General features: G+C 37.9%; 1 protein-coding gene across 2 annotated transcripts in view; it reads right to left on the reverse strand.

Moving 5' to 3' along the window:
* Positions 1–13,179, reverse strand: part of SYDE2 (synapse defective Rho GTPase homolog 2) — a 41,501-nt gene extending 28,322 nt beyond the window's left edge. Inside the window, exons 1-2 of one of the 2 annotated variants that reach the window (XM_017671311.3) lie at positions 11,588–13,179; positions 2,842–3,537 (exon numbers count right to left, since the gene is read on the reverse strand). In XM_017671311.3, coding sequence (XP_017526800.3) covers positions 2,842–3,537; positions 11,588–13,070 — 2,179 coding nt within the window. In that variant the 5' untranslated portion in view covers positions 13,071–13,179. The remainder of the gene's footprint in view (positions 1–2,841; positions 3,538–11,587) is intronic. The other variant, XM_017671319.3, reaches the window with a different exon arrangement.
* Positions 13,180–23,171: the final 9,992 nt, after the last annotated feature.

Here is a 23,171-nt window from a genome sequence, read left to right on the forward strand (position 1 = left end):
AACTTATACTATGCTTGAGAATTTTTGTGCCTCTTTATCCCCCTCACCCTCTCCACCTACCCACCCCAAACCCTCCCCCATGGTAATCACAAGTCACTTCTCAGTGTCTGAGTCTACTGCTGTTTTTGTTCATTCTGCTTTGTGATTAGATTCCACAAATAAGTGAAATAATATGGTATTTGTCTTTCACTGCCTGACTTATTTCACTTAGCATAATACCCTCTAGGTCCATCCATGTTGTTGCAAATGGCAGGATTGTCCCTTTTTTATGGCTGAATAATATTCCATTATATATATGTACCACCTCTTCTTTATTCATTCATCTACTGATCGACACGTAGTTTGCTTCCATAACTTGGCTATTGTAAATAATATGAGCTCTTCCAGCCTTCACTAAACATTTTTCTGTACATACGTATTTGTTAGATTTTTTCAACCTTTTCTCAACTATTATTAAGAAGTTAAAGTACTCCATTTAAACCTGAATTTTCAATCTTCCACTTTTAAAAAAATGTAGACAAATCAATTTATTTCAAAATTTGAAATTCTTCATAGTAAATTTTCAAACTAATAAAGCAAAATGAAAATATCTTCTAAAATCTAATATTACATAAATTTAAACTGTTCCTTTAAAGAACAGTACAGTATTACCCCAATTATTTCAAATTTGCATTAATTTTTCATACTTTATTCCTTATAGAGATCTTTCATGATCCTAGTATCAGAGGCTATTCTATGTAACACTACATTTCACAATTAAAATGAGAAAAAAGTGCTTATTCATTTTTAAAATAAGTGGATTAAATGACCTTTCTTTAACGTATGAATATAGTATTCTCCCTCCACCCCTCTTTATGTGTCCTAATGACAAAAAAAGTGCCTTCTTTATAAAGAAAAGGACTATTCTAAGTATGCCTGCTGGGCTTTCCTGTAAACAACTAATAAGAAATGGAGTATTTGATAAACTAGACAAAGCATTCCCTTATACTGCAAATTTTAGTACAGTTCTACTGGTTTATTTGTCAAAAACATTCTATAGTAATTAGAGTCCTGCTATCGTCTACAGTCTATCTTTTTTGTCACAGCGTAAAAAAGCTACCCACTATATTAAATTGCTCAAGGTTTTATAAATAATTAAGAAGTTAATCTAACATTCTGACTTTTCTGATACACTGTGCATTATTTCCTACTGAAATTCTTAACTAATTATTTAAATGAAATGTTAGGTGTGTTAGCAATTTCCATTGCAGATAAGACCAAATAAAAATGCTTTATTTTTATAAATCCAAGAGCCAAAATATTACCAAATTCAACAATCACTTAAAATTAGACTAAAATTATACTAATCAAATCACAAACTAGCTATGAAGGGAAAATACAAAATAAAAATCTTTAAGTATAAATTTATGAACTGGGCTAGAATCAAGTGAAACTGGCACAGTCTGGAAAACCAGTCTATAATCAGAAATGCACACACACAAAATTTTTAATTTTTTATTAAATCCCAACACTGGGAGGTGGCAGCAGGGTGGGGTGGGGGTGGAAGATGCACACATTAACCAGGATAGCTTTTCAGTGTTTCTCTAAAAACGGACATCATACAGTAAGTACACACTGTTCTTTAACTCACTTTTTCTCTTATCAATATACCATTTACCCTATTTCCCTATACCCCTGAGAAAAGGATTTAGATGCAGGCAGTTTATTTGTAAAGTAAAAAAAAATCAGCAACAAAGGGAGAAAGCACAGGGGAAAATTTAACATGAGCTATCAAGCCTATTAACTACTATGGGTAACTGGAGCTTAACCTCATGAGAAAACTCTGGGCAACAATACAGAATCATCCCAGCCAAGGTGAGAAGGAGCTGGTGTACTCCTCCATCAACTGTCAGTCACTGGGTGAGGGGCATTCCCAGGCTGCCCTGTGGAGGGATTCCTCACAGAGTCCTCAAGCAGAGCTGCAGCACTGATGTTTGGAAGTAGGTTGCTCCCATTTAAATAAGTAATAAAATGGACAAGGTACTGACAGCATCTGCTATACCCCACATCTTTGAATATTCTGTATCATTTGAAATTTTATAAATAAAATGACTTGATAGAAAATAAAACTGTTTTCTATTCAACATTTGATATTTGCAACCAAATGTGCCTTATGCTCTATTTCCTGGGTAGTGTGCCTGAAACTGAATTTGAAAAGCACATCAGAAAATTGAGGCAATCAAGGAACCATTAGGTTGAACTACATGAAATCCTGTGTTTTGCAGATCAAAAATATCAGTAATTTCATATGGTTTAGCCTAATAGCTATCAAACTTCAATTATTTCTGTTCTGGGTTCCATAACTATGGCAGCACCTATTTGCAAGGTCTTTATTTCTGTTTCTTATTTATTTTTCTCTTCTTTCTTTCCTTTGCTCATGATGAAATGTAGGCATAAAAGCACAAACTAAAAACTACTGGTACACTGAACACACAGTTTTTCAGCTGCAGCGAGGCAAGTTGTCAATGAATGAATAAATGAATGAAGCAAAATAAGATTTACACAAAGAACGTATCTTTCTCTTCCATTCCCCATGATTCTATTCTTTCAACTAAGAAAAAAGTAATCCCTGTCTCAAAGGATTGACATACTAAAATTGGTACAGAACTACCCCTCTCCATCACCCTTTACAAAACCAAGTTAAAGCACCATGTATATAAACATGTTTGTAAACCTTTTGAGTTTATTTCTGTGAAAATACACTTACTTTGTAAGAAAAAGTACATAGCTACAATCGACATCTATATTTAGTTTTAGTTACTGCCAAAGAACTAAAGAAAAGGTCGATAAAATTATCTTTACCTGCAGATGGAGATTTCAAAATAGGACTCTTCTCTACCATCATACCTTCTTGTGTCTTGTGTCCAAGCCTTTGCCTGTATTGCTGCACAAACCCTGTGGAATGGATAGCATCTGCAGGATTCCTTTTCTTTGATTGTGTGGTCTGAACACCATCCACGTGTTCAGAAGAGCACAGCAAGTCTTCCGTTTGCGGCTCTGCCTGCATTAGGTCACCACCAGACAATACTCTCAAGCTGACAGCAGGCAACTTCAGAACAGCAGGGTTTGCCTCGCCAAAACTTAAGGCATTCGATATACTGAAGTCATCATCCTCAGGAATGGGGTTGTACCATATTTCTCCTTCATCATCTGCATCATTTTCCTCATTAAAGTCTAAAGAACAGTTTCTTGAAAATGAAGAATTTGTAGCATTACACACCACATATGTACAATATTCTTCAGATGATTTGAGGAAAGGTCGTGATAGCTGATGTTTAGGTAGAGGAACAGGTGAGATGGATAAATGACTTATAGCTTGGCATTTCTTATTTTCTTCCTCCAAATTTAAAGATCTCAGAGTACTCTGATATAACCAATTACGTTTCTTTGACACAGTGATGCTATTAAGTGGCTTATGACCTCTGAATCCAATATTATCCTTCAGATCTTCGATTTCTCTTCTCTTCATTGAAGACCCATAGATATTTTCAAATAAATCTGTTTCAAAGAAAAAAAGAAGGTAGAATATAATGCCTGGTATACCAGGAAAGACGTGTCTCTTGAGACCAGTTATTAAAATACTATTTTGAAAATGATTTAAAAAAAGAAAAAGCAATATTAATCGCATTCAGAGACTAAACCTGAACAAGAAAAATTCTGGGTTTCCCACCTAAAAATGGTTTCTATTATTTAGAAATCAGACTGCTAGTTTTGTGTTACAAGAATTCTAAGAAAAAGGAAAAACAAACTTGGAAACTGCTTTTATAAACATGATAGGGCTAACAAAACTTCCCCAAAGCAAAACATACTTTATAAAAACCTTATAGAGTATGTTTTGTACACAGTATATATTTAATTAATATTTGAAAATTTTTCAGCTCACTACAAGGCCCAGAAGTCTTTACAAAACACAAGTAATGTTCCTACATTTTCACACAAAGATTAAGTTTAAATAAATCTTTCAAAATAAGTGCCACTTACTTATTACTAAATGCTTTACTAATTACTGAAATTTTGAGATAACACTTGTTTCCTAACTATATAGTGCAGTAGCATCCTTGGCAGAGTTTAACTTCCAAATACTTACAACAAAAATAAAAATCCCTTAAGAAGTCCCTACATGAGAACCCAGTATCCTGTCTCACATTAAGCACAATACAGCTATTTTACTGGCCAGGTACAAACTTAAGCAGAAAAAATTTAAGATTAAAAAAACATGTCCTATCCTTAGAGAATTCATAGTCCAATGGGGGACACCAAATACTTAGATAAATGTATGTGTTAATATACATATGTGATGATACTCTAAAATATGTGATAAGACTGCAAAAATGTATACATTACATTAATTCCATATAAAGAAAAAAATTTTTTGTGCTTCCAAAAAGTTGCACAAAGCAGGCTTCAATGATAGTAAGCCAAATGTTTACTAAAAAATCACAGTATTAATTTACTGCATATAGATAATTACACAAAACCTCATTTCTAAAAATTTATATCATGCCAGGCCTGTAAATTATGGAATTATGGTCTATGTTACTTTGACTGTGTAGATGGTTGATTCATTTTAGTATTATAGCAAGTAAAATGTAATAGTCTAATAACAGAGAGTGGTAGAGAAACATTAAGCTATGAGGCATTTATAACAACCAAAAAACTAGGTTCATGGATAATCAAGGCATTACTGATACATAATAACTGGTCTCAAGAGACATGTCTTTTGGTAACCTCCCTTCTAATGGAAAAAATCCTTTAAACAATGTAAAATTTATCTTTTTTTTTCATACTAAACATTACACAACCAAGCAGATTAATTTTTTAAAAAATCCTTAAACATAAACTGGGTTTCAAGTTCAGTGAGTTCCAGGCAGGAACATACTACCAGTTAGAAGGTAAGGATGCTCCCATGAATTTTTACTGTATCAAACATTTATTTATTAAGTGCTTATTATGTGCCAGGAACAAGAGAAAAAGCTATAAGGAAGCCCTTATCCACATTTAACCTATACAACTATCCTGAAACAGGTATAATCATTTCCATGAGCCTCAAAAAATATCAGAAATATATTCAAGGAATAGCCCTAAGATTCAAATTTAAGTCTGTCTAACCCTAAAATCCATGCTGTTACCTGTCCCCCCCATACCATGCTACACACTAAATGTATGGAAGTTGGAAACCCCCTCTGAACATGACAATAATATCAATCTAGTTAACTTTATAGAGTGGCTGTCAAGTAAGGTTTGAAATAATGTTCAAAATACTTTAAAAACTATATAGCACTGCTCAGAAAACTCAAGTAACTTGCCCAAGATGACTAGTTGGTAAACAGAAGAGGAAGCACTCAAAAAACTTCTGATTCCAAAGTTTATCATAGGACACATGGGCTACCACTAAGGGACATCCACCATCACCCTCCAGGATTTAACACACGAACATGTAACAGATATTCAGTAAGTATCTTGAACTGATTTCATTTAATTTCATTAATGAGAACCTGAAGATTGAAGAGTCTCTCTTGGGTGTGTGTCCTTTACACTTTAAGAACTGAAAATCAGCACATACTCAGGAATCACTAGGGCCTCTAGGATTTTAGGGGCCACATTGTCTTGTGGAGTACATTAAAATCTAGATCTATTTCATATTTAAGCCCAAATCCCATTTCATTTAATAGCATTTCAGACCTTCACAGGATATTACACATAGTTGTGACACAACTCTAAATTTGAACAAGTATAAAATTTTATACAACCCAACATAGCAATGCGCCAATACTTATTTTATCTTTTTCTCATATGTCTCTCAAGACATTCAAAACTTTATATAGACACATTATTTTAAGTCCTATCCAATAAATGCTCTTCTACTTATACTCCATTCCAAGTAACTCCAATAAGAATAATAATGCTACTAGTATTCATATTTAAATAAATTGATACTTCGACTGACATATTTAATGATGTATAATATTAAAAGGAATAATCACACTGTGAGACACAATGCAACTATTTTTCATAAAATACAAACTACAAAAATTTGAAACCAAATAATCTGATTGCTATTTCTGAATACTTCAAAATACATGACGCTGAAGTTTAAATTTACAGTTTAAGAAATGAAAGTCAGTACATACTCAGGAATCACTAGGTAACAGGTACATTATTATAATTTCTGACAAAGCCCTAATTTATTCAGTTATTAAAACAGAATATAAGTAAGAAATGTATTCATGTTCAGGGAATTTGACCTGAGCAATTATTTATAAATAATTTAAATCATTTTTATCTCAGTTAATTAACTGAATGTATATGAATGTAAATTATACAAAAACGGAAAGCTATTTGCCATCTTCCCTTTATTTCCTTTTTATGCTAAAATTAATGTTCAATCTTATTGGCATAAATTTAAAAGTTAACATTAAGCTTCAGATTTTAATACATACATAATATACACTGAAAAAAAGGCTCAAGTAAAAAAGATAAAATAAGCGTACAAAGTTGAAAGGCAAAAAGGGCTATTTTCTTGTAACTATAATATTAGTGGTATAATTATCAGATTCTAATTAAAGTCATTTTTGAAATTCTTTAAGAGAATGCATTAGTGGCAATTAAAAGTTCATCACTCAGAAAAATATTCTACCTAGTGATGAACTACTCAAGGTAATTCTATGTTCTCAACTACTGTAATAAATCTAAATGACTTACTTTTACTCACCTTTTAACTAGTGCCCCAGCTCAAAATCATAAGACTTTCTGAGAAATTGTTTCAACTCTGACTGAAAATGTACAGTATCTACATCTTTCCATCATTTTAAAATTTCTACTGCAGAAACTCTGTTGCTTTATGTTCACAGCTCTTTCGAAAATCCTAAAAAGTATTCTTATGAACATCACATTTGAATTTAAATAAATACAACCATCCCTGTTTACAGAGTCAAGCCTGGCAGCCCAGATGAAATAATTAGAAAAAAGTTACGCCTTAGGTTTTTATATATGAGTGTGTTTATACGTATGTTTTCATCTTTCCTAGATGTATCTAAATGTGGAGACGACGGGTACAATGAAAAGGAAAGAAGTGCTTTTACTTTCTTTTATTTTTCCTCTCTTGTATAAAAGTCCTTACGAAAAAAGTTGTGTGCTAGCCTTTGGGACAGGAAAAGTAGAGAAGAAAAAATTGATACTGTTTTCAAGTTCACAAAAGTAATGGGAAGGAGCAAGAGAAAGAAGCACAAAGAAAAGATGAGAATAAGTAAGTAACCCCTAAAGGATGTACTCTAGCTCAATCTCCAATGCTCTTCAAAGCAGTAACCCCTCAATTTCTGATCATTTCACTCTCTACCCAGAAGCCTAATAATCTGGAGGAGGGCAGTATTCTCACAAAGCCTGCTTGCTTTCCTTTTGGTAACAGTTTACTAAACCCTAGGCTTGGCACCAAATGGATTATCTTTTCTCATCCTCACAGCAACCAGAGGACTGAGGCTACCCAGGGTTGAGTAACTTGTCCAAGGTCACAAGCCTAGTAAGTGGTGGAGTCTGATCAGAAACCCAGAGTGTCTCTTCTGTTAACCACTATACTATATGGCTTCCTCTCTTGCAGATTTCTAAAGTCTCACTTTTATTCGTGCAAATTGAGACCAAAATGGTGGGAACTGCTTAAACTGAAGCAGAAAGAGCTAAAGCACTTTGGCCTAATAGGGATGTTTAAGTATCAAGTATCAAAATAAAGTAGAGAGCTTTTTCAAAACTTGAACAAATGTATCAAGATAGGTGACTGGGGGAACTGAGAACCTTACTACTCAAAGTGTAGTAAGCAGCAACCACACTGGGAGTTTGTGAAAATGCAGAAAGTCAGGTCCCACTCCTAAACCTGTTAAATCTGCATTTCAACAATATTTTCAGGGAATTCATATACACATTAAGTTTGAAAAGCACTGCTTTATACCTGTGACCTACACTTTCAGTGACAAAGGTCAAGAAAATAGCCTTAGTGACTCTCAAAAACTAAATTCCTCTTAGAAATGTAGGATTTTCAGATCAACAAAACCCCATTTTCTGCTGAATGTATAATTCTCAGAGTTTTACTGCCACCAGCAACTCCAAAACTCTAGGGCACTCTTCCAAAAAAAAAAAACAACTGGACTTGCTTCTAGGGCCACAATGGCAGAATTTCTCAGAGAAGGATTTAAAAGCTGGAAGACAGTCAAAAATTGTATGCCTGTTACTACCACACCTGAAGAGGGATGATTCATAAAAGAATTTGTTGAAAAAATTCATAAAGATAATGTAACTCATAAAGATAAGAAATTAGAGCTACAAACCCTTGAGTAAAGAGGATATGAATCTGTATTATAAATAAGCATCAACTTCACTTTAAGATATAATCCACAGTAGCACATCAATTAATAGTATTTTAAAAGAATTGTCTAAAAATTTCAGACAAATATTAACAAGTTGTATGCCCTAAATTTTTTCTTTCGCAAATCACATAGCAAGAAAAGTAATCAAAATAGGCTAATTATTTTTTAAAGCAATTAAAAGGCCAAAACAGCTCAACCCAATGCTTTTGAATTTATTTCTAAGTACTATATGCTAATTAAAACTTATATATAAAGACTTACAATGAAGTATAGTTGGCAAATACATTAAAATTCCTTCATAATCTTAAGGCTTGCAGAAACTTGACAATATTGACTGTGTAATGATTTTAGATTTCTTAAATAATCATCTCAATTAGGAACAAATTGGCCAATCTGCGAACACTACATACCCAACCGCACCAAACTACTGGCATTATTATACTATCAGAAGCTTTAGTGGCTCTTAGTAGGAGCCAGAAATCAAAACAAAATCATTTTGGCATTCACATGTTATATAGCCTCAAAAATTTCCTAAATACCTAAGTAGATTAGGTATCTTTACCCCATTACATAGTTATTTTGTTATAAATTCTGTAACTTTATCTTGAAAGAAAACATCCTCACAAATAATATTGTATAGAAAAATGTGATAAAAATTTTTCAGACTATTTAACATTTTTATATAACCAAAAATGCACTGCTTCATTTGGACTGCCCAATTAGCATTTTTAGAAATTATGATTTAAATGTAGAATACAAGTAATAACATCAATTTGAACTAAGTATATATTTGAAGATAACAGTTTTAAATGGTTATATAGATTTTTTAAATGTCTTTTAAACTATTCTAGAAGTCCCCCATCTTTTCTGCAACTTTGAGGAAGTTATCCCTCTAAACCTTGTTGAAATTCCATCCATCTCCATTATCCAAGCAATTTAATATAATTAAGTGGATCAAACCTCTAAAGATGTTTAGTCTCTTTGGCTTTTATATAAATAGGAGTTTTGGAGTCAGAGAGACCCGAGTTTGAACCCACATAATAGTCTGAATCCATGTATTAGCATACACAAACCATACACTAGTTTGAATGACCTTGGACAGTCTACTTATCCTCCATTTCTTTTGTTGCTGTTAAAATGACACTTGTCATACCTCCTTGGGGATGTGGGGGTGGTGTGTGTGTATGTGTGTGTGTGAAATGAAGATTATATGAGAACCTCATAAAATATCTAAAATGGTTTTAGTAAGTTCAACTAACCTTCATGAAAAATAGTTTTTTAAAAATTGCCCAAATCTATACTAGAAATATAAACATTACACGTTATTTATATCTTTCCTAAAAGATTAGTTAGTGATTTGAAAGGAAATAACATCTTAAAGGTTGTTTAAACCACAGATTATCTAAATCTTTAATATCTCACAGTAATTCTGTTTCATTTTATTTTAAAGCTAATTTCATTTCATTTCTCAATGAAAAAAACAATGAATTCATCCTTAGCTTGACTACACTTATTATTATTACTTCTAAAATCCTTGATTGAATGTTTACATTACAACAGAGGGCCTTAGAAGCCATCACATGGTAAATGTTTAACCTTTCCAACAAAAGGGTAAAAAATATTTGACTTAAAGTTTTATACAGATTTTTGTGATGGATGAAATTGAACTCTTTTATTACAAAGAGTTAACTGAACAAAGATTATGGGTGATAAAGATGTAGTGGCAATAAAATTTAATAAATGATTACAAATACTTCACTCCTAGAAATGCATATTTTAATATGAACTTAGCATAAAGTACATCTCTTCACAAAAAGTTGCATTCTATTATCCGTTTATTCAAGTGAAATGGAATAAATTTGAGGGAAAAAATTGACAAGTGTGAATCAGAGATTTATAAACTCAAAAAACTTTTCAAGTTTATGTACATTTTAAGTGAATCATTTGATCTGTCCTCACTGAGTGATTAGAAGTTCTGTGAACTTTGTTTCTCCCCACTGTTTTGTGTTTATTGGTTAAACAAAGTTAATGAGTATAAACCCAGTCCTGTAGGATTTGTAATTCTTACCAGAGAAACTGCCAAATACTGAATACCTTTCACATTTCAGCATTTAATATCTTTTAAATTATTACTGACATGGGAGTCCTTATGTTCACTAAAAGTCTATTTACATTTAAGATTGTGTTTCAAAAGACCATGTTTTTGGCTCAGTTTAAAGGTATTACACTTCTTTCAGAAAAGAATTTTTGCTATTTACAACAAAATTAAGAGATTTCTACAACTGGTAACCTAAACTTTCATTAAAAATTAAAGATCATGCACATACAAAAGTGGAAGAAACATTCTATTATAGGGATAAATATACTTAAGTTTACATATGAACTTAAATGTCAGCATTTTCTCAACAAGGACATGAGACACTTTTTTTTAAATTAAAACACTAGTGCTTCCCACAATTAAAAAGGTTACTTTCTTTTTTTTTGTAGGGGTAATGTGGAGAGAAATATGTGAAATTCTACTTAACCAAAAGGAAATTTTACTGTGGTACTTTCTTGGTTTGGAGGGAGGGAGGGAGGGTGTGTGTGTGTGTGTGTGTGTGTGGCGGGGGGGGGGGAAGGTGTGGCGGGGGGGGAAGGTGTGTGTGTGTGTGTGTGTGTGTGTGGCGGGGGGGGAAGGTGTGTGTGTGTGTGTGTGTGTGAGAGAGAGCGAGAGAGAGAGAGGGGTGGGGGGGAAGGTGTAATGAGTAAAATGACAGTTTTGAAGCCTGTAAACTCTCCTTTGGATCAAAATCAAATTCACAAACTCCACAGAAGTCTCTGGATTTGCCTAGCGCTACACAGAATAAAAATCAAGGCAGCACCGCCCAACGCTTAACTAAAAGTGTGTGGTGAACTTAACCTTTGCCCATTGTTGTGCTTAGAAGTGGGCACACTCGTTCTTAGAGAGGAAAAACAAAAACGCCAAGTTCCTCATGCCAAGGTCTTAAAAAATATTTTTTTAAGCAAAAAGAGTGAAGGTATTATACTACGTAACCTCGAAATCGCATTAAGCTGCCACTTCCATGACATTTACTTTGGCACGGGCACGTTACCTGTCTGCAAAAACATACCTTATTCTTCGTTCTTAAGAGAGAAACTCACCTGGTAAACAATAAGGCTCGAGGTGTTGGTATTTTGATTGTAAAGTATCCTACCTGTCAACGTAATTCGTTGGTCGGTAATTCTTTGGCTTTCATGCATTTTCAAAGCGCTCAGATTTGGAGAGGTTGCCTGAGCTCCCGTGGCTTTTGGGGGTGTCCCACGGGAGCGACCCTTCATTCCCAGCGACAGCAGACGTCCTTTGTACATCCACTTCTGCAGCTTCTTGACTGTCACCGCCGGCGGTTTGAGGAAGGGGAGCCCCTCCTGGCAGTCTCCTTTGCCTCTGTGTAACACTGAGGACCCCGCAGGATCCCTGAAAGGACCTCCCGAGGAGCGACCGAGGTTGTTTAAATCCTGGAGATCCCTGGAGCCGGGAGTTAGGAGGCCAGAGGGCACCGCGGCGCGGGCGCTGCCTCCACTCCAGCTGTCCATCCAGTCTCCACGTGGCGGGGGCTCGTCCAGGTCCTCGCGCGCGCTGCACCTGATGCAGCTGTCGCTCGGCCACCGCTGGAAGGGAGGCGGCTTTGCACACACCAGGAGGCTCTCGAGGCTTCTGCTGCAGGACGGCCTCATTCGAGGAGTCCGCAGGCGGCCTCCCCCCGACTCGTTCGGAGGCGACCGGGGCGGGGACACCTGCTGCCAAGGGCAGTCGCCGCCTCCCAGCTCCCAGTGTCGGGGGCTGGCCCGGCTGTCCGCGGGGCCGCAGGCCGAGGGCGGCTGGCCCAGAGCCCGGACTCCCGCAAGGCAGCCGCGATCCGCCCAGCCCCGGTCGCCCCGCCGCGCGCCGGAGTCAGGGGGCAGGTCGTGCATGGCCTGGATCAGCAGATAATAGGCCTCTCGCAACTGGGTCTGCAGCCTGCCCGTCTCCAGGCGGCCGCCCTCCGCCCCCGGGGAGGAGCCCGCCGCCGGGGGAGGCGGGGGCCACCTCTCCGCCTCCGCCCCGTCAGGCTCGGGCGCGGACTGCGAGCCTCCGGGCAGGTTCTCGTAATAGTCGGCGCCGTCCTCGTCGGGGTCCTCCTCCTCTCCGCTGCCCTTGGAGCCCGGCGCGGCGTGCGAAGGGGCGCGGGGGAGCCCGCGACCCGGGGGGTCAGCCTCCTTGCCGCCGCGCGGCGGTGGCCGGAGCGCCCCCGACCGCTCCCGACGCCCTCCCGGGACGCGCGCCCCGCTTCCCCACGCCTGAGGCGACGGCGGAGTCCGCCCCGGGCTCAGCCGGGCCCCACCGACGTGCTCTCCCCGGGCGTCTCCCTCGGCGGTCGAGGAAGCCGCCGCTGCCGCTGCCGCGGGGAGCCGAAGCCCCTCGGCGACGCCGGGACTCCGCCTCCCCCGGAGCCGGGACAGCGTCCTCCTCAGAGGGTCTGCCATCCCCTCCGCCTCAGCGACTAGGCTCGTCCCCGCCCCGGGGAGAGGACCGAGCCGCGCTCGCGGAGGCGGCGGCGGCTCCCCATGACCGGCGCTGGCCCTCGCGGGCTCCTCACATACTTGGCATAACTCTGCCGCGGGAAGGGCGGGGGAGGGCGGCGGCGCCGCAGAGCGCATGCCCCGCAGCCCCGGGCCGCGACGGGACGCGCAGGCCACCGCTGCCGAGCTGCGCTCCCGGGTGGGCGCGCGGCGCGTGGCGAGGCGGAGCGCCGGGAGGGGAGGCGGGTGAGGGCGCAAACAAACCGAGCGAAGCGAAGGCGAGCGCACAGAGTGGGGGTGCAGAGAGAGTTAAGTCCGGAGAAAGAACCAGCGGGAGGGCGAGTCTGGGCTGGAGGCTGCAAAGTTTTGGTTAGGGAGATGGAGAAAGGGAAAGTGCTCTCCTGGCTGCCACCACATCACTTTCACCCTCCCCATTGTCACCATTGCACGAGGCGAGTCTAACAGCAAGTCCTAGCCTGAGAGAGAACAAAGATTGCATGGACACAGTATGAGTACAGGTGTATCTCAGTGCAATGTGTTCTAGAACCGTTCCGAATCATTTTAATTGCACAGGGAGATAGCTATTCAATGGTAATTTGTAGCGATACTTTTCTCAAAAAAAATCACCACCCATGTTCTCTAAGTCTGTTTTCTTTTTTTTTTTCCAATTAATGCATGCTAACACAAAACTAATTATACCAGCCAAAACTTGTAAAATGGAGCGGCAAATACAGTGCCCCCAGCACCCCACCCTAACATTTCATTTTCATTAAAACTGGGTTGAGAAACAATTGGATTGAAATTGAGTAACAGTGTTCTTTGGAAATACCAACTCTCTCAAAAGCATTAAACCTCGTGTTCTTTGTAAGTACCTTGTGTTTTCGAAGATCAGTTAATCTATCAGTGATTGATAAGAATCAGTGTTGCCATCATCCCTGATTTCGGAGTTACATTTTTTTAGTATTTACATACTAGAAAGGGCCTTTGAGTAGCTTGTGAATGTACACCTAATTCCTAGCACATTAACTGCATATGTTAAGTACTCAAAAAATGTTTGTTCAACAAATGAATCTTTAATAACAATAAAAGAATTTATCAGTAACTTACCTATTTCCAATTATATTTCTCTACATAGCTTCTTTTTCCACCAAAGGCTCCAGTCTTTTTGCTTTAAGCTACACTACCTTAGTATCTAGTCTCTGCTTCCTGGCGTAATTTTACCTGCACCTCTATTTGCAGAAATCTTACCATCCTTTAAGACCACTCAACTGCCTTCTATATAAAGTCATCTTTGATCTCCCAGAGGGACATGATCTCTCCAATAGTCCTTTATTCATACCCACTCATAGTATATTTATTGTTTTTTGTCTTATACAAGGCATGCCCTATCTCCCATACAAAAAAATTCATAAACTCCTTAAGGGCAGAGACTATTTATAATTGACTTGCTGTTCTCCACAGTATTTTTAAGTCAGTTTTAATTTAGAGGAAACAAATAGCTTGAATTTCCAGTCTATTGCCTAATTCTCCACTAGATCATACTGTTAGTGTTTTAAAATTCTTTCAGAGATCACTAAGAAGCACAGCTTGTTAAATAATCCTTATCTAGGAAAATGCAATGAAATGTTACACTGTAACTTGCATACATTCCTATTTATAGTTTTTCAATGTTTTTATTCCATGGTACCAAGCTATTTAATGAATAGTCAAGGCATAAAATTATGTCCCAGTGAAATATTCCCATAGGAAATAACTGATAATAAAGCTACAATGATAGTCTACAAGCACAATCTGATCCCTCAGAAATTTGCCATTTCAACTCTTGGTTGCAAAATTTTTTTATTCTTTGCAGTTAACATAGATGTTAAGAATACCATAAATTGCATACATGTGTGTGTGTGCGTGTGTGTGTATTATATACATATAGAATAGAAATACATAATAAACCTTGAGTAGAAAAATATAACCTTGGAAGTCTAGGCTGAACTTTTTCATTAATTCAACTTTTCAACTTTTTGAGTTCATTGGCCAGTATAAAATACTACACATTGTTCTACACATTACTCAGAACTGAGACTGATGCTGCACAGCACAACTGAACTTAATGCCGCTTTGAAATTGAGATTGTTCTATCACATAAATTCACAATTTTTAAGAAAAGCTATGGGCCACAGCAGGAATTCATACGGGAATTATGGTTATGTGATACTACCTAATGACCTAAAATATGCAAATTCCACTTTTCTTTATGTGTATTACACTTCAATAAAAAGCTTAGTAAAATGTAATTCTAAGTGCCCATGGAACTTATATATATTAAAATTAAGACACTGACAAGACCTGAATATAAGGTATACTTTGTGAATCCTTTTTAACAATTTATACCCTATTCCCCAGTTAATATCAATTTTCATATATTTCTAGCCAACAGATTTCTATGAAAATTAGGAGGTGGGGTACATTTTCTAGTGTTTGTCCTTGTTTCTCACTGACTTGGAAATTATTTTGATGATCTGTGAATTAACTATGTGTTGGCACAGTCACTAAAGATGGAATGCCTAGGATGATAATTCAACTTTTCAATTTTTTGAAGGGGTGGTACTGACTCAATCTGAGAGAAGGCAGGGAAAGCAGGGAGGGTTGAAGCCTAGGGCTAAGTTTAACAGTTACTCCAGGAAACTGTCTAGGTATGTTATGATTATTTTCTCGGCAATTTAGAGTGCAGTTGTCTCACTACTGCTGTCCTCCAACACCCTCTTGGTGGAACCATCGGCAAGTTTAACTCTGGCATTTGCCCAGGTCTCTCTCTCTAAACTGTCCTCTAGGGATCCTCTGGTGTAGACCTGCCTGGTTGCAGCAATACTGAGTAAAAAGTGCTTCATCTTAAAGCTGACCACTGCCATAAGAATCAAAATGGTATGTTCTCAGTACAAGTATAATTGTTCACTTTTTCATAATTAACAACATCAGGAAACTGGTAATCTTCCTCACCTCATCCCCCATCTCCAACCAAAGAAATAAAAAGGAAGCCTTTATTAAATACGAATGTACTAAAACATATTTACTAAGTAAATACAAATGTATGTAACAATATGTATATTAGGAACAGTGTTTTAGAAATGTGTAATGTTTTAGTACATGCATGTTAGTACATTTAGAATATTCACTGATACTTCAGATTCTCTTACTATGCATTTGTGGCCCTGGGATGTTGCCCTGGGACATTGCCTTGTGTAGAAAAAGAGAAGAGACACTTGCTGTAAAAGTACTTGCACTGACTTGAACCTTTGTTTTCCTACATTATTTAGTTGGTCACCTTTCAGAGAAGAGTTTAATATTTTATGAGCTTTTTGTGAAAAGCAGCTGAACATTGGAAAGTTGCTTGCTGAACTGTTGAATGCTTCTCCGAGCAGTCCTCTTAAGGATGTTAGAAAGAATCCTGTAACATATTAATAAACATTAATATAAATATTAAGCCACAATGTGAGACTGCACCCTGTAAATGCAGTCTCATTTTAGAAATAGGCCAAGTTACAATTAAATACTTCAAAAGCAAAATATATCCATCCTTAAAACCACAGGAACTCTCCAATAAGCCCATTTCAAAGGTGATCCGATGGCATAGCCTATCTTTCCTAAATGTCTTATACCTCAGGGTTACCCACAATTGATAAAGGGAAGTGCCCTTTTTCAAAGTTATTTATCTAATAAAAAGAGTTGATACAATATCAACATTTTTCACCCTAATGAAATAATGGACCTAATAATGGACCTAGGCCAAAATCACCATGGCTACTAATATTGCAAAGAAGAGAGAGACAACCTGACATTACATGGCTTCTGATAAAGTACACACCACCTATGAGGTATTCTTACCAAAAATGAAGCTTGAGTCTGATCAGCCTCAAGATCTGATTACCAGTTTCCAAGAATTACAGAAAACAGGAGTCCATGTTAAATAACACCATAGGAAATACAAAATCCAGACTATGGGAAAGAGAATCCAGTTTCTTCAATGCATTAACCAATTGCAAAGTATGGACTTAAAAAAAATGTTTATAGGAATCCAGGTTTTTAAATAGATACTGGGAACTGTTTAAAGCAATACAACTTTGAAAGCAGCCAAGTGGTTAACATTGCAGGAATGGCAAGAGAATATTGAAATTCAGGTCCAAGACCTCTAATTCCCATCAAATCTGAAGTGGTAATAATGGAAATGATTTGAAGTCAGGCAGAATCAGTTCAGATCCTAACCTGATCAGTCATATACCCCAAAACCAATAATCATGGTGAGCTCTTGTTCGTTTTTGCCAATTCCAGATCATCATTCCTCCTTCCTCTGAAAATTCCAGAGCTCTTTTGAAAGACATGGCATTAAACCATTTCACCTGCTGCCTCTGCTTTTTGTAGTCATCTGCCAACTTCCCCTTCATTCGTTCTAGCCTCTGCCTCACTCTCTTTCTCCCCTCTATTTGTCTTGTCATCACTTTTGGTGATTGCATTATTCACAAAAAGGATCCATCCAATAACCTGGCCTGTTGTTTTTTTGAACTTCTCTTACGATCTTGTCCTCCACCCACCTCAGCCACCCAATCCCAGAGTCATACATTGGACTTTGTCATAACCAATAAGGGCAAACCCTCCAGACACCACTTCCTACACTCTAGCTCGCTCCCTCCAGCTCCCAGGCTCTAGCAATACTTTGATCCCACTCTCCCGTTGGTCTATCACTGTCTTTCTGTCCTTTCTTCCTTCTGAGCTTTTTCAGGTTAGATTGCATGGTCCTTGTCTACATCCTCCACTCTCTTGTCCCTCTTTCCCATTGTCCTACCCAATTGGCAAGACCTCAACACTGGTTAAAACCAACTTTCCCACATATTTTGCAGTGACACTTGGGCATCTTAATGTGGATGGAGAAAAACACATCACTGACACCACGCGGTCCCTCAGAGCTGCCAAACCACTCTATTAAATATCCTCAGTCCCTTTTTACTCTCTTCTCTTTCTCAGCTTTTCATACCATCACCCCCATCTCTGTTAGCACTTTTCTTTTTGTTACACTGAGATAACAGAAACATTCAGGAGTGAACTAGTCCCTCATTCTTCCATCACCACATCCACTGGCTGGCATTATAAGCACTCTGATAGACCCCTCCTCAGCTGCCCCTGTGCCTCCCTAAGCTCGCTCTCTGTCACTCCCTGCCCCCTCTTCACACGGCCCTCCAGTCCCACTGGCTTCCTTGCTCCTCCAACACACCAGGCACACTCCTACCTCAGACTCTTGGCATATGCTCTTTCCTCTGCCTGAAATGACTTCTGAGTGACTCCCTCCTTCCCTACATTCAAGTCTCACTCAAATGTTACCTCTTCAGAGAGCCCTTCCCTGACCACTCTATTTAAAGTAAAACCCCTCTCACTTCCCATCCATTCATTTTACTTTATTTTTCTTTGTGTACTTATTACTATTTAATATTACATTAGATATTTATTTATGTGACACTCCCTATCCCCCAAATGTTATAACCTCACCTTAGAAAATATTCTGGCACATATAAGTGCTCCATAGATATTTGTTGAATGAATGTGTGATTTTCATGCTCAAGAGCAAGCTAATATATGTTTCCATTTCCTCCAGGGGTAAATTGGTTTGCTGTGATTTCATAGGGTATTGTTAAGAGGATTAAAAGGAGTGAGAGATTGCATAGATGAACCTGAGAAATATTACACTGAGTGAAAGAAGTCAGGCACAAAAGGCCACATATTGTATGATTCCATTTATATGAATTGTCCAGAATAAGCAAATTCATGCAGACAGAAAGCAGATTACTGGTTGCCATGCACTAGGGGGTGGGGTTGGCGGGGAGTGAGGTGTGACTGCTAACAGGTATGGACTTTCTTTTTAGGATAATGAGAATGTTCTAGAATTAGATTGTGGTAATGGTTGCACAACCTTGTGAATATGCTAGAAACCACTGAATTATACACTTTAAAATGGTGAATTATATGGTAAGATAATTATATCTCAATTGTTTTTAAAGGGAGCATTATATTCCTGTCCTCTTACCTTTACGTGTACTCCCAGCTGATATTCATGAAATATCTCAATGGGAAAAGAAAATGCTTTAAGGGAACCTTCAAGGGGTGATTGGAGATGAAAATAAGAACAGCTTGAAAGCTGTTCCATTGGGCAGTTTCTGTCAGAAGTGCTTTGCCTTACCAAATCCTAATTTTTCAATAAAGCTTTCAGTTCTACATATTCAACAAATTTATACCAGTGGCCTCTTACTTGAAGTTTACTTTTCTCAATTACTAAATAAATCCAAATCTATGCATACAAAATTAAATAAACAAAAAGACTTTTCTGACCCCCCTCAACCTCTCACTACCACCAAGAAAACAAAACAAAAACACTTTCATTATTTAGAAATAATTTCCTTTCTTTTCCTGCTGGCAATTCATGTTTCTTCCATGTAAGCAAAACCAAAGAGCATTACTTACACTTACAAGTAAGAAACTACAGACAAAAGCTATAATAACACTGAAAAAGATAAGTGAGTAAACGCAATTTTTGTCTGTTATATTCCTTTGCAGGATAGTTTTACCTACGGCAAACGTTAAGGACCTATGTATTAGCTAACATTTTAGAATATAAGGAACCAATTTAGGGGAAAAAACAACCCAAAATCTTCCTGATAATGTCTTTCCTGATTAAAGTCATCTGATTATTCAATTATCTGTAAAGAGGGATCTTCCGGTCAGCACTTAGTTCATTAACTATTTCAGGAAATCTAGAAAGAATGCTGGACTCTTTTTACTATGTAAAACCAGTTATTTCCCTCCAAAGCCTATTTTCATAAGACCACATGTGAATATTAATGTCTCCATGGTTTTACTTTTTTTTTTTTTTTTTGGGAGGGCATCTCTCATATTTATTGATCATATGGTTGTTAACAACAATAAAATTCTGCATAGGGGACTCAATGCACAATCATTAATCAACCCCAATCCTAATTCTCAACAGTCTCCAATCTTCTGAAGCATAACGAACAAGTTCTTACATGGTGAACAAGTTCTTACATAGTGAATAAGTTCTTACATGGTGAACAGTGCAAGGGCAGTCATCACAGAAACTTTCGGTTTTGATCACGCATCATGAACTATAAACAATCAGGTCAATTATGATTATTTGTTTGATTTTTATACTTGATTTATATGTGAATCGCACATTTCTCTCTTATTATTATTATTATTATTATTTTTTTAATAAAATGCTGAAGTGGTAGGTAGATGCAAGATAAAGGTAGAGAACATAGTTTAGTGCTGTAAGAGGGCAAATGTAGATGATCAGGTAGGTGTGTGCCTATAGGCTAAGTATTAATCCAAGCTAGACAAGGGCAACAAAACATCCATGGATGCAGAAGATTTCTCTCAAAACAGGGGGGTGAGGTTCTAAGCCTCTCCTCTGTTGATCCTCAACTTCTCACCTGATGGCCCCCCTGCGACTGTGCCTGTCTTAGGTTGTTCCTCCCTTGAGGAATCTTACCCGTCTCTGGCTAACCAGTCATCTTCTGGGGCCATACAGGGAAATGTAAAGTTGGTAAGTGAGAGACAAGCAATATTCTTTGAAAAGGTTAGCTTTTTACTTTTTTGCAGATTTATGCCCTGTGGCTTCTATGCCCAGCATTCGTCTTGAGGTATCTTTACCACTTGGAAGGATTATGATACTTGGTAATTTCGATCTGAGGCACGAATTCTACTTAGGGGTTGTAATTATGAAGGAAGAAGAGAAGCTATAGAAGTAGCAGATGGAAGAAAACATGGGAAGATTGATTATTTCTTTGACATATCTTCTTGTAGTGTAACATAAGCGTGTATAGGTTTTAAATTACTAATTAAATTGCGTGCACACATTAACATAATAGGAATATAGTTACATAACCAAAGCAGACCTACAATTACCAGCCATATCCAGTGAAACCAAGAAAACCAGTTAGGCACCCTAGGCATTTGTGAAGACTTATCAATGATATGATGGATATTCTCTAACTGAATTTGAATATTTTGAGAAAAATCAGACAAATTAAAACAACACATTCATGGGAACTGTTCACATCCCATATGTTCTTTTAACAGTAGATAGTCTATAGTCGCAAGATTTTGGAGCGCTGCAACTTACACTTCTCCTAATTCTTGGTTGAGTTCCGACAGTATAGATCCAGTCAAATTTGTTGTTTTACTGTATGCACTGGCCAGCTTAGATATCTCCTTCTTCATTCCAATGGCAAGTCCAGGAACCAGTGGGATAAATGCAGCTACAACTGCAACAGCATCCATGGTTTTACTTTTTAAAAATCTCAACTTTATTTCAATTGTTATTTTAAGTTGTGGTACATGCATTATGACACATACCAGAAAGGGGAACAAACATGGTGTACATTAGGTTAAAAATGTCCATTAAGTGTAGAAACGGTAGATTTCAAGAAATACATTTCATGTGATGTTAAGGACTGAATAGTTGTGTCTTCCCAAATTTCCTATGTTGGAGCCCCAGTGTGGTGCTACCTGGAGATAGGGCCTTTGGGAGGTAATTAGGTCAGGAGGCCGAGGTGTTGGTCTGAGATGATTAATGACTTTATGAGAAGAGACCCAGACAGCTTGAGTCCTCTTTCCACATACAGAACAAGAGGAGTCCATGTGAGCTGTCTTAGTCCATTTGGGCTGCTATAACAAAAATAACATAGACTGAGTGGTTTATAAATGACAAACATTTATTTCTTATAGTTTCAGGTGGGGAAGTCTAAGATCAAGACACCAACAGATTTGCTGTCTGGTGAGAGCCCGCTTCCTGGTTCACATAAGGCTTTCTTTTCTCTGTGTCCCCACATAGTGGGAGGAGCAAGGGGACTCTCTGGGGTCTCTTTTGTAAGGGTACTAATCTCGTTCAGGAAGTCTCCATCCTAAGGACCTAATCATGTTCCAAAGGCCCACCTCCAACTTCCATCCAAACATATTGGACATTATTTAACGTACAAATGGTGGGGGCAACAACATTCAGTCTCCAGCAGGAGCCCACAGTGAGAAGACCGTCCTTGTAAGCCGAGGAGGGAAACCTTACCGGAAACCAACCATACTGGCTCTCTTATCCCAGACTTGCAACCTCCAGAATTGTAAGAAAATAAATTTCTGTTTTTTTAAGCCACTCAGTCTACTGTATTTTGTTACAGCAGCCTGAGCAGACTAAGACAAGTGGGTTCTTTTAAAATAGGAAAGCTTTTAAAAATAACATGTTTTCAAAGGGCTATAGGTAGGTAATTGAAGCAGTGAAATATTTAGCCTTATGCATATTTGTGGTAATACTGGTAAATCACATCAGAAAGGTAAGACGATTTCTTTGCTCTGAAAAATTCTGCCTCCAGTTATTAATTATAAGAGAGAAATAGACAAAGAAATTCTTTCTTGCATTATACTTTCCTTGAAGGTTATTCTTTGAACCCATAGGGCCCAACATGGTAGATTTTTACCCATCTTTTGAAATATGAACACGTGTCTCAAGTCATATTCCTGTTCAGAAAACACACCTTCTTACCATTTTTATTAAATAACACATCCAAGAGTTAATGAAGCTCTTTCACACAATAATAATGAATTCAGGATGAAGAATAGGACAATCTATTTTACCACCAGAGTAAATAAAATCACCATTTCTATTGACTTATTTAAGATGAAGCATGATGACAATTTTCCTACATGCACCTAGAGATACAAATATGAGCAGCTTAAAAGCTCTTGCATTGAGCAATCACTGTCTAAATGTTTTCAACAAATCATATCCTAGTTTTCAATAGAGCCCTCAATTCTACATATTCAACAAATAGATATAGATGGCTTCTTAATTAGGAGAGGTAAGAGTCATAACCGATATTGTGATGGTCAACAGAGGGGCCAGTACCCTATGAAAATTCAGAAATTACTCTGAAAACCAAGGAAAAGTTTCATGTAAAGACAGTTAGATCTTACACATCTACAATAAGGTCCAAAAGTGCCTGCCAGGATCAGGCAATGTGCCAGTGAGTATACCAGTTCAGGAGAGCAACCAGAGAACCACGCCTGCATAAAAGGGAACAACTGCTTTCTCAGCCCAAGGAATGAAGAACTACAAAGAACCACCCCTCATCCTTGTCTCATGTTCCTTTTTTAAAGCCTTTGGCTAAGGAGGTGAGTTTCACATTTTAAAACTGT

Source organism: Manis javanica, chromosome 4 (assembly GCF_040802235.1).
Source record: "Manis javanica isolate MJ-LG chromosome 4, MJ_LKY, whole genome shotgun sequence".
Classification (NCBI taxonomy): Eukaryota; Metazoa; Chordata; class Mammalia; order Pholidota; family Manidae; genus Manis; species Manis javanica.